Raw genomic sequence first — 12240 nt, forward strand, 5'->3', positions numbered from 1 at the left:
TGGTGGCAGCGAGAATATCCAAGCTGGTAGTGAGCTTGGGGGAGTTTCAGGTAAGCCCCCAGATTTTGGACGCAAAAGTCCAGGTTTGGGACAGGACCAGATTGTGGACGCTAAAGTTCAGGTCTGGGACTGGAGGCTAGATTACCACAGGAATATGTCAGGCAATCCAAATACAGGGGTCACTACCAATGCCCCTTATCATTACGGTAACACAGAGAGCCTGTCAGGTCCTTGTTGTGTTACATGCTGTAGACACTGTTCCTGTCCTGAAGAGTTTTGAGGTCAGCTGTGAAAACATCCCATCGTAATGGGAGCTGAAGGTTATTCCTTATGCTACTGGTAAAGCAATTTTCCTTTGATGTTCAGTGAGGTCTTATGTTTGACCTATACCTTGATGAATGAAGGAATCATCATATATAGGATCTGGAAGTTCTGAATGTATTAACTGTCAGATTTGAACACTTTCTAGACCATTAGGGGTGCTAAGTGTCATTTCAAAAATAATTTTTCCTCCATTTCAAATGAGAGGTCTGATTTGACTTATGACCTCATTGTCACACTAGTTTGGGCATTCCTAATATACCGTTTCCCCAGATTGGCACCTTCACTAGCTTTGCATAATTCAAAATAGGCCTAATTCAAATCTGGCATAAGTAGAATGCCATTAACTTCAGATTGGGTCTGAATTTGGGCTAAATTTCTGAGGAGCCAATCATTACTTATTGCTAAAATGAAGTATGTACAAAATATATAGTTTCTCAACATGTGTGACTAAAGATTAGAATATTTTCTTGTATATATTTGTGCTTGCTACGATACTGTGTGTGTATATAATGTATTTCTATATTATTGCCTGCTATGTGTGAAATCTGGATCTCATTGAAATCAAAGAGAGCTAGATTTTTTGTGTGTGACATGTAAGTACAGTGCCTAGAACAATGGGGTCCTCACCTTTGATTATGGCCCTTACATACTACCACAATACAAGTGTCATAAGATGGACAATGAAGTATCCTATTTCACCCTTAAAAATTGGTCCCTGGAATAAAGTTGAGGCACATTGGCAGGACAGTCTAGGGGAGTTTTACAGTGGCTGTAAATCTGGCATCAGCCACAAGGATGAAGTAAATTAACAAATGTAGTGAAAATAAATGTAAAATATCACTTCATATAGCATATAAAAGCAGATGTAGAATAGAGAAAGAAGATGTTTCTTACAGCTACTCCGTTCACAAAAGCTGCATACAGAGGAGGAAGTCTGAAATCCGAGTGACCCCAAACCGTGCTGGATACATCTGAACGGTAGATCTGGGAGTAATTTGATATCATTTACTGCAAAATACTGAACTCAAGCATAAGAAATACATTGTGCCTCACTTTTACTGTTTTCATTATTTACAAGGCAATTATCTTTACCAGCTGTTGAGATTAAATCCATGGAATAATCAGAATAACGAAAGGGTGCAGAAACATAGGGCCAGATTTTGATCACAGTAACACTAGGGTACACGCAGAGTAATTTCCTTGAAGATTACAGAGTTTTTTTTGGTAATGGAGTTAGTTTTTAGTAATGTAGTTAATCTGCATCCATATTGCTGTAACTAACATCAGAATCTGACCTTTTGGGACTGAATTTGCACCCTCCCATGGGAGGGAAAAGCCCCAAGAACATTGCCTCATTGTGACTCCACTACAGTGTTCAACCAGGAGATGTGGTGAGAAAGTTTGCTGTCCTGAAAACTAAACAGTGGGACCCACCCCTCTACCCTGTAGATCTCAAGGGATCAGCAGGAAGCCAGGGCCATCAGTATGTAAATTCTGTGACTCCATAGTGTCTCTAGTCATTGATATCTCCTCCATCAAGCTCCACTGCCCACAGCTTCCCATGGTCTTTCCCCATCCCCTTGAAAGACATTCCCCCATGCAAAGAGTATCTGGCAAAAATGAGAGACTCAGGCTTTTCCTTGCAATCTCCCCTGGATGCTGGGGTGAACAATGTGTGGCCTCCTGCTTCTGGACAACTTGCACCACGCTTGGCCCATCAAGTCCCTGTCCCTCCCCCTACATGGATCCCTGAACCACCAGAGAGACCTCCATGGGATTCAAGGAAAGGACAAAGCGCCAGAGAGGCAGCTAAGCGCCAGTCAGCTTGAAGGTTCTTTCTGCACACAAACTTCTGGAACACAATCCTAACCCACCATGGTCTTCTAAAATAAAATAGGTCCGAACCACCTCTCATTTATGCTAGGAAGTGAAGTGCAGTTTCCCCTGTGTAAGAGAAAGGAGATTGGAGGGGAACCAGAGCCAAAGTTTCTATACAGCAGAATATTATGTAACAGAAATGACTTTAACAATATTGTGTATTTAATATTCCTGTATCCTGTGCATTATAACATTTTAGAACAGTCTTCTTAATATTGTTTGTTTTGCTATCTCAGATGTGAGAGAAAGGATCTGGTAGGTTATGTAGTCTATGCTCTGCTTGCTGTGCAGGGATTTACCATATAGCATATTTTCTAGTGCTTTGTCCAGCATAAGTTTAAGTAACTCAAGCAATGGAACTTCTCTACCACCATCTAATAGAGCTCACCACTGGGAATTTTTCCTTAATATCTTAAATTTACTTTTTCCTCAATTTCCTTTTAGCCACAACTTTTCTATAATGTGAAGTTCAAGCATCTTACTTTACTGTATTGTATAGCTTTGTGGAAGACCTCCGTGCTGGTACCCAGCAGCCCCACTCCCAGAGTATCCAGGATCATCCGTTTGCTTCTCTGAATGACTAGATCTGTCAGGTGACTCGCATTCAAACCATGGATAACATTAGCAAAATTTTCAGTGATGGTCTGGGGAAAAAATAGAGGTCTTAATTTAAAAGAAAACATTAAACATCTCCAACATTTTATTTCTACTAAATTGTTTTGCTTTTATTCTTTCAAGTCTAAAATATGGCACTTTTAATGTTCTGGCTTACTCACCAGTAATTTATATTGCCTCCATCACTGTGCAGATGATGGACTTACACAAATTACGTAAAGTCAACCAAAGGTTTAAGTTAGCTGAGCTTTGATTCACTTCCCCTCTTTTCCAGTGAGCATATGGGAATGTGTTTATTTCTCTTTCTCCATCTCCTTCCAACACCCACTCTTGCTTCCTTCTTTCGCTCATTGTCAAACTTCAATGTATGTTTGCAGTGTTGTTGTGGGCATGCATGTCCCAGGATAATAGAGACAAGGTTGGAGGAGGTAATATCTTTTATTAAATCAACTTCTGTTTGTGAAAGTTTTGCGGAGCTCTGTGGAGCTCAAAAGCTCATCTCTTCCACCAACAGAAGCTGGCCAAATAAAAGATATTACTTCACCCACCTTGTCCCTTTCATATCCTTTATGGAGTTATTTTTATTAGGTGATGGGTTTTATTGTGAGGAAGTTATGGAGAAGAAATAGAAATGTAATCCTTGAGGAGATGGGGCCCCTGCTCTCATTCTCAGTGCGCCATAGTGGTTGAGAGAACCAGTTGTGATTGCATAAATCATTGTGGTCAAGTCTGGATCTGTCGAACTGGAACATAGTTGCTTGGCTAGCTTTAGATGGAAGGAGAGTTTTCTAGTAGTTGTTGGTTTTTGTGCATCTAAGAACAGAGAGTCTGTAAGTCTGCATGCCATCTTTAGGGCAGACCTTTCAGTTGAGGGTGAGACTATGATGTTGGCTGGTTTGCCCCCCACCACCATCCCAGAAATTGGTTCAGTTCTCTCCTGTGCCCAAGCAAAGCTCAGGTGCAGGACAGACTGTGGGGGGCTGACAGGGATCTGATGTCTCATCCTGATTTTGCTCTGTCCTACCTTGGCATAACTTTAGGCTGCAGGGGGAGTAACTTTAGCAGAGAATCAGGTGCAACAGTACCTCACTCCAGCATATCTCCTCACCTGACCCCTTTGACCTACACCTTACCTGCTCTTAGCCAACAACACCTCTCCTGCCCACAACATGGCCCCTCCTCCATTTATGCCAGACAATGCAGCTTTGGTGGAGGAAGTGTCATTAGTGGGTGGTGGAGCCTGTGCAGGAGACAGCAAAGCCCCCTCTGCCTGCTTTATACCAGCTGGAGGTTCTCCCTACACCTAGTGAATTCTCCAGAGGGTTTCTCCGGGGTGTCTAAGTTCACTTTGCACTGCATAAGCAGAGTGGAGCTTCCAGCCCATCATCTCTATCTTGCCCAGGTTTAATTTCAATCTTAATTCAGGTGTTAATCTGGTTCTAGCACTAGGAGAGGTAGGAGTTGTTTGCATTTCCTTCAACGTCCCAAGCAGAGATTGGCTTCATCCAGTTATTGTTGGCACTGAAATCAGTGACACTTCACAATCTCCCCCCAGTGTTAACTTGGATTGGGGTGAGGATAGAACCTTGGGTGATACCAGAGGTCTTGGCATGGAGGTGCAGCTGCCCATCACGAGCCACTTGATCAAAAGCATCTCAATGCTATTTCAGTACTTCAGACAGACATTTTCACATTACGATGTACACTTTTCATAGCAGGATCAACAGTTCTGAAAAAATGCACTTTATTGGAGGGACAGATGCTCTTCATAGTTCCTCTTATACCCAGCTGCCTACACTGCCACAGATAGAGTGCAATGGAAGCTAGTGCACATATGGCCGCCTGAATTAGAATTTACAATGCTGGCTGCAGTATAGACAGACCCTAAGTCACTCGGACCCTGTAATGCTGAACAGAGCAACATCAATACCTTTAAAAATCTGGGCCTTAGTCTCTCTGTGCTTCAGTTCCCCATCTGTAAATTGGGATGAATAGCGCTTCCTTACCTCACAAGGGTGTTGTGACGATAAATGCATTAAAGACAGTGAGGTGCTCAGATACTCTGGCAACAGGGGCTATAACTACCAGATAGATGTGAAACTAGTTTGGTGGCATCAGTCCAGATTTTGGAGGCCAATTGTCTGTATCACAGAAACCATCATGACAGTTGGTAGGAACTGAGACCCTGTTGGTCAGCCGTAGTAGAAAAGGCCAGTGATAAAATGCACAGACACTTTTCAACCCTTGAGTTGTTCTTTCCAGAAAAGGATTGATATTGTGAGGGCACTGTGGATGGGCTTCTATTGCTGCTGTCTGTGGGGACCTGATGTTTTGAGAATAAATAGCATACTTCATTTGCTGGGGCTAGTACCTTCCCCAACCTGGTACCTTCCCCAAGAGTTATGGTCACTAAAAATACTTTTAAAAGGAAAAGTGAAATATAATGCTGCAAAAAATAGTTCTGATTTGGGTTCCTTGTTTCCCAAGATGGGTCTAATTCACAGCACAATGATTAAATCATTCAGTTGAGCAGAATTCCCCAATACACCAACAAAGCAAAATCCCCCAACAGCTGCAGCTCCCTGATTACTCCTTTTACCCACAGTCTTTTCAGAAATCCATGTCTCAGAATAACAGGATTCACTCTGGCTAATATATTGATGGAACAAAGAAGGAATACACTTTTGTGTATCAAATCTGTGTTATTTTCTCCATCTTTTCATTGTTAAAGAACATAAGAAACCAAAAGCAGATGAACTACAGGCCCCGTAACAGTCTACTGAAGAATGTACAGCAAAGATACAAAAGGTTAAAATGAAGACACAGACTTAAAATGCAGAAAAACAAAGCAATACCTTTGCCCACATGTTGCAATGGATGACAACTAGTCCCTGGAGTGAAGCTATCAAAGGAATGGCAATGTGGAAGCTAGTAGGAAGCTATTTCTCTATATAAGCAGAGCTTGGCTTCTGTACTTGTCACCATGACCCAGCCCCTTCCTTCTCTACCCAGAAATTCCCACCTTTCATAACCTCAGCCTTCCTTGACTAACTTCCTCCACACGATAAATTGCTGAGACTCCTGGTTACAGCACTGTGTGGGGCAAGTTCATTCTTCATGTGCAAATGGGTATATGTTACATGGGCATAAGAGTATAAATTGTGGTAATTTAAGCTTGGACCCCATGGCAGATGTCAGTTAATGTGTGTCTGCCTTATCCTGATCTCACTTCCACCAGCATAAATCATGAGTAACTCAACTTGAAAGTAGTGCAGTTACATTACTGTCAAACATGTGAGAGGAGAATCAGGTCCTGTGTGTGACATAGTCATAACTTACATAATCTTGTAATGTTTTGTCCTGCTATATTCCTCTGTCTTTGTACTTTATGTAACTTGGTACTGTGAGCTTTGTGCAATTAGAAGCTCAACCAGAATATTGGATTAAGATAGCTGTTTGCATTTAAACTACTCTTTTGCAGATTGAGTCATCACAGTGAGTGCAGTGGGGATGGGTATTACCCCCTTGCACCCAAGTGGGCTGCTGCACCCCAGACAAGGATTCTTCTCCCCAGGTAAGGGCAGGCATTGTTCATTCCATAGAGTCATAGAGGTATAGGATTGGAAGGGACCTCAGTAGGTCCTCTAGTCCAGTGCATTTAAAGCATTTAAGTATTAACTAGACCATTCCTGACATCACCCCCTTCATAGGTTCAACCTGGGTAGGGATCTCCAGGTTTCTACAGGAGTCCTGCTAGTCAAGGCTGTTCAGAAGATGGCTTGAATAAAGGCATCTCTTAGCTGCCCTGGCCAAACCTACCAGTCTTGCTGACTTTCTAGGCTGCATTGACTGGTTCAATACTAGTGAAAGAGGATGGCTGCTGGCACCTTGTCCTCCTGCAAATCTTGTCCAGTGGCTTCCAGCCATTGGGGATCCACCACTTGACTGCAGCATTTATTTACTGCAGTATTCGTTATAATGTCCAGGGTTAATACAGTTTATGAAGCAGAAGTTTTCAGACCATCCTTGCTTCAAGTGGAGTCAGAAAATCTGAACCACAGTGGAATACAATTTGTTTTATATGGGGTACTTGATATGATGTGGCATTGCAAGTTAAAAAGGTTTTATAAAGTAATTAAGGTGAATACCCCAGGACACTTTTTATTACATTACAAATGTACAGTGCTGAGCTATAACAGTATTATAAATTACTAGAAATCATTAAAAAAGCAACAATACTGAATGGCAACACTTAATTGAAACAAATATGGTTACAAATAATTTCTGAACAAAACAAAGACCAGACTCTTTTATAAACAAAACCCTTATATCTACTAATTAAAAGTATAGGAAATTTAAAGTGGAGTCTTGACTGATATATATGAACCATTGCTGGGCTCATTCATGTAGGACTGATGAATATATTTGTGACAATCCATGTCCCTAGGGTCAGGGCAGCATGGCATAACAGCCAGAGTCTGTAAAGCAGCCCTTTGGTGCAGGCAGTGTGGCCTGGTGGCCAGACTCTATAAAGTTAGGGTGCCCACCAAGTGGTGTGGTGGCCCTGGTAGGGGGGCCCAGACCCACCCAGCTCGTCTGGGCCCCAACCCAGGACCCTAACAGTGGCATAACAACTTGCCACTGTCTCAGCAGAGAGTCCTACTGAAATACACTGAGTTTTCCCAGGTGGGAGGTACCACTCCATCACCCTCCCTGGGTCACTTCTTACCAGAGTCTGTGTTAGGGTCTCCCATGAGATGTCGGGTTTTCTCTGGTCAGCAGGGCCGGTCGCCTCTGATGGCTCCTCCAGTCGTCGGGGTGCAGGTGGGCCCACAGCAGCTCTGATTCCCAGTGCAGTCAAGGGCTGTGGCTGACCCTCCACAGGCACTTCCCAGACAAGTCCTTACCTTGCAGCCTCTAGCTCAGAATGAGCTGGGCTCCCTCCTTTTATACTGCTAGAGCATTTGGAGCATGTCCAGTCTTGCCAGGGAGGTGGGACTTCCACTGTCAATAATATGGGCTTAACCCTGTCTGGGCTAGTGTGGGGTAAGCAGACCCCATCACAATATTCTTAGAAAAGTGTAGCAAGTTTTGCTTGAAGTCCTAACTTATGCATCATGTGCAAGGTCAGTTGAAAATCTGGGACTCCATTTTCCTAAGTAACAGCAGTGTGTTTGATGAAGGAATATAGTTTGTTAATATTTTTTTTTAGGGCTCCAAATGATTAAAAAATTAATTGCAATTAATCACAGTTTTAATTACACCATTAAAAATATTTTCACTGTAAAAAAAGATAAACAAAATATAGTGGAATCTACAAGTCGAAGCATGAAGTGGCATATGAATGTTTAGCACATCTGGCATGTAAATACCTTGCAACACTGGCTACAAAAGTGCCATGCGAACACCTATTCTCATTTTCAGGTGACATTGTAAATAAGAAGCAGGCAGCATTATCTCCTGTAAATGTAAACAAACTTGTTTGTCTTAGCAATTGGCAGAACAAAAAGTAGGACTGAGTGGACTTGTAGGCTCTAAAGTTTTACACTGTTTTGTTTTTCAGTGCAGTTATATATATAAAAAAATTCTACATTTGTATGTTGCACTTTCATGATAAAGAAATTGCATTACAGTACTTGTATTAGGTGAACTGAAAATACTCTCTCTTTTATTTATCTTTATTACAGTGTTTATTACATTATTTTTGTAATAAAAAATAATATATAGTGAGCACTGTTCACTTTTTATTCTGTATTGTAATTGAAATCAATATATTTGAAAATGTAGAAAAACATCTAAAATATTTATAATACATTTTAATTGATATTCTAGTATTGTTTAACAGTGCGATTAAAACTGATGACTTGTGATTAATTTTTTAATTGAGTTAATTTGTTTTCTGTTAATTGTTTGAGATAACTGTGATTAACTGACAGCCTTTTTTTTCTCTCTGTATACAAAGAACAACATAACTTTCTTTTGGCTAAAAGGGAAACAACAAAACAAAAGAATGAATACATGTAAAGTCACAACAGTGTATGTCCCCTCTGTAATGCAGTGCATCACTTCTGCCCTATAAAATGACAGCTGCCTCTGTAGACTAAATAAAAGCCAGAACAGTTATCAGCTAAACACACCAGAGTACACCACAGTCATCCATACCATTCCATGGGCAGCGGCAGCTCCAGGCACCAGTGCTCCAAGCGCGTGTCTGGGGCGGCAAGCTGCAGGGGGCGCTCTTCTGGTCCCTGTGAGGGCGGCATTCAGGCCGCCTTTGGCGGCCTGCCTGAGGGAGGTCTGCTGGTCCCGTGAATTCAGTGGTAATTCGGTGGTGGGTATGCCGAATCCATGGGACTGGCAGACCTCCCACAGGTGTGCCGCCAAATCCGCAGGACCGGGGACCTCCTGCAGGCACGCCACCAAAGGCAGCCTGCCTGACGTGCTTTGGGTGGCAAAAAAGCTAAAGCCGCCCCTGCCCATGGGCCACTGAATGTGATGAGGGGTCCTTACAGTCCTAACATTGTACCTTGCAAATCATGTCACCCTACTTCATCTAACTGGACCAGTCTCATTTTCAAAAATTGACAAAAATTATCAAGCCAAATGGTAACAAAGAAATTCTGTCAGCTATTCATGATGGCAGAAGACTGAAAAAGGGGATTTTATGAGGATTAAATTAACACAATCCACACTTTTCTTCCTCTTTCAATTCCCACTTTACTGCCAGGAATATCCAATAAAATGTAAGAGCTTGAATTAAATAAAAAGGCCATTAACCTTAAATGTGTGTCGTTCTTTTCTTTCTTTTCCTTTTGGTATTTTTGATCCCCATGCTCTTATCTCATTTTCATTCTTTCCATCTGGGATAGAGTCTGATCTAAGTGAAATTCTAGCTTCCATGATGGCCCCTTTCTGCCCCTGTGCCAGCACAAAGGGTGTTGACTAACAATAAAAGCCCCACAGCCACACAGGAGAGAATTTCCCCAGTGCAGTCACTGGGCAGTTCTCCTCATGACTCCAGTGCAAAGGCATGTCATGGTCATGAGGAGAATTCTTCATACTGGACTCGGATGACTAGTCCATAGGAAGCCCTGGGCAGGAGAAGACCATAAAGTAAAGCCACTCCTGACTGTTCTCATTTATGCTAGGGAAGTGGTATGCAAACTTTTCCAGTCATGTCCCCCATTATCATTGATAGAATTTGTCATGCCCTTCCCCTCTGGGACTGGGATCCCACAGGACCTGCTGCCATAATAGTGGGAGCAGGATAAAAATTTCAACAATGTGGGAGCGGGTATTGCGGGGCAGGATGGGAGCAGGATTAAAAAATATGATCCTCCCATACCGCAAACAACACGAATGCCCTGACCAGCAGCCATTGTTCTCCAGCTGCCCAGCTCTGAAGGCAGCAGTGCCAAAGTAAGGGTGGCAAGGGGCACTAGTAAGTGCTGTGAAACATACAAATATCACTTTTGTTTTTTAAAAGGGCCAAGGTCTGATATTTCTTCATGGCCTCCCTCCCCAAGAAACCCTTTCCCTCCCGCCACCTCAGGGCATGCCCCCATTTGTGCACCTCTGTGCTAGGGAACAAAGCCCCAAACTGGGATGGTGTAAGAGTGTCAGCCACCATTGCCCCACTTCCTGGTGCGCTGCATCTTCTGTGCTGTGTCTCCAGGTGGCACAGCACAGAATCCCAGCCTGTGGGCGTATACTAAGCGTAACTCTATGGACTCTCAGAAGGATTTTACAAAGGAAGATAAGTATCATAATCTGCAGCCTATAAGGCAATATTACTGCACAATACTTTCAAACACCTGTCATTTCAGGCAAAGGGTGAAATTTTTCCCTGTGCAGAGGCTTGTACAAGGCCTATACACCACTTAAGCTCTCGAAATAGGGTTTAAATGGGACTTAAGTGGAGCATAAGCCTCGTGCTGGCCCTCTGGCACAGGGTAAACTTTTTCACTAGTCTCCAGTCACACTGATTTCTGATATAACTTACCTTCTTTCTGTAAGATCACCGGTAGGATACATTGTTGAACACTTTGAAAATAATGACTTCAGTGGAGTTATACCAGGAACAGATTTAGCCATTTATGTGAAATGGACTTTTAAACCTTAAGTGGCACTGTGCTATATAAAAGTAAATTACTTGCAGACTGACAAAGGCTCACCTCTTTGACAAAGGGAATCTGACATGAAACAGTTCTGCAGTTTTGACTGAAAATTGCTAACAAGTGAACAAACAAGTGAATTAAACTGCACTAGTTTAATTTCAGCTTTCAACAGCTATACATGAGTCACATGCTAATTATAGACCAGGGATCTGCAACCTTTGGCATGCAGCCCATCAGGCCACGGTATGCCATTCCAGGCCAATGGAGGCTGCAAGAAGCGGCGTGGGCCAAGGGATGTGCTGGCATCTGCTTCCCACAAACAAACCAACCATCCTGGCCCTGTTACCTGGGTTTCTTTCAACCCAAAGCTCTTGGTAACTTTTACTCTGTGCGAGGAGGTGTCAGGAAATAAATCAGGGGAGACATGGCCATCTGACCGATAGATGGCTGGCACAAACAGGACAACACAAGAGTGCTTTCACTTAAAGCTAAACTTTACTAGTCTCAAGCACTTAAACACGTCCGCGACAAGTTAGTAAAACACCCCCAACCCTTGATAATTACCAAAGCTGAGTGTGGCTTTAGAGTGACACAGCAGCCACCCGTCTGCTGCTGAGGAACAGAAGATGCATCCAGAGGGAGAGACCAGACCCGAAGAGTCCCCTTATTTATACATTAGTAATAGAATGACATGTCCCTTAAAGAAACCTTATTAAGTAAGCAGTTTCAATGATCAAGCAAGAGGCTCCTTCTGATTATTGAATAACCAGATGTGAGTTTTTCCAGAACTTGCAGCCTTCGACCTCAATAGACATTCCTTGGGCATATCCTACTCTTTTAAAATGCTTATATCAGCAACTTCAACACAATTCTTATCAGGAAGAACGCGGGGTCAAGCTGCCCTTTCGGTGACACCCAAACACCCTCTCCCCTCTTGCCTTGGTCAAGCTGAGATTGCCGAATGGCCAATTTACAGCTTGCTGACTAGGCCGTCTTTAACAATAAGCCATAGTGGTTCAAGCACTTTACTGGCTTGCCAAAGTCTCCCCGTACAGCCCGAGAGTGGATTCCCCTGACGGGCTGCGTGCGAAAGGTTGCCGATCCCTGTTATAGACAGAGACTTTGGGCTGCCCATGTCCCATAGTTGCTTGTGTCCTACTGACATATATTTTTCTTAAGCTGCTTACTCTTCATTTTACCACTGCTGACTTAGGGCTGAACAATGCTAACAGTTACAAAACATACAGTCAATGGGAATTGCATGTAGATAATAGAGGGCAGAATCTGGCCCCTGAATCTTATGCTG

At 42.8% G+C, this 12240-nt stretch overlaps 1 protein-coding gene across 1 annotated transcript in view; it reads right to left on the minus strand.

The window, feature by feature from the left end:
* Positions 1 to 5747, minus strand: part of ACOD1 (aconitate decarboxylase 1) — a 10843-nt gene extending 5096 nt beyond the window's left edge. Inside the window, 3 exon segments of the mRNA XM_032799879.2 lie at positions 1219 to 1308; positions 2685 to 2846; positions 5673 to 5747. Coding sequence (XP_032655770.2) covers positions 1219 to 1308; positions 2685 to 2846; positions 5673 to 5684 — 264 coding nt within the window. The 5' untranslated portion in view covers positions 5685 to 5747.
* Positions 5748 to 12240: the final 6493 nt, after the last annotated feature.

The sequence above is a fragment of the Chelonoidis abingdonii genome, chromosome 1 (genome assembly GCF_003597395.2).
Source record: "Chelonoidis abingdonii isolate Lonesome George chromosome 1, CheloAbing_2.0, whole genome shotgun sequence".
NCBI classification, from domain to species: Eukaryota; Metazoa; Chordata; order Testudines; family Testudinidae; genus Chelonoidis; species Chelonoidis abingdonii.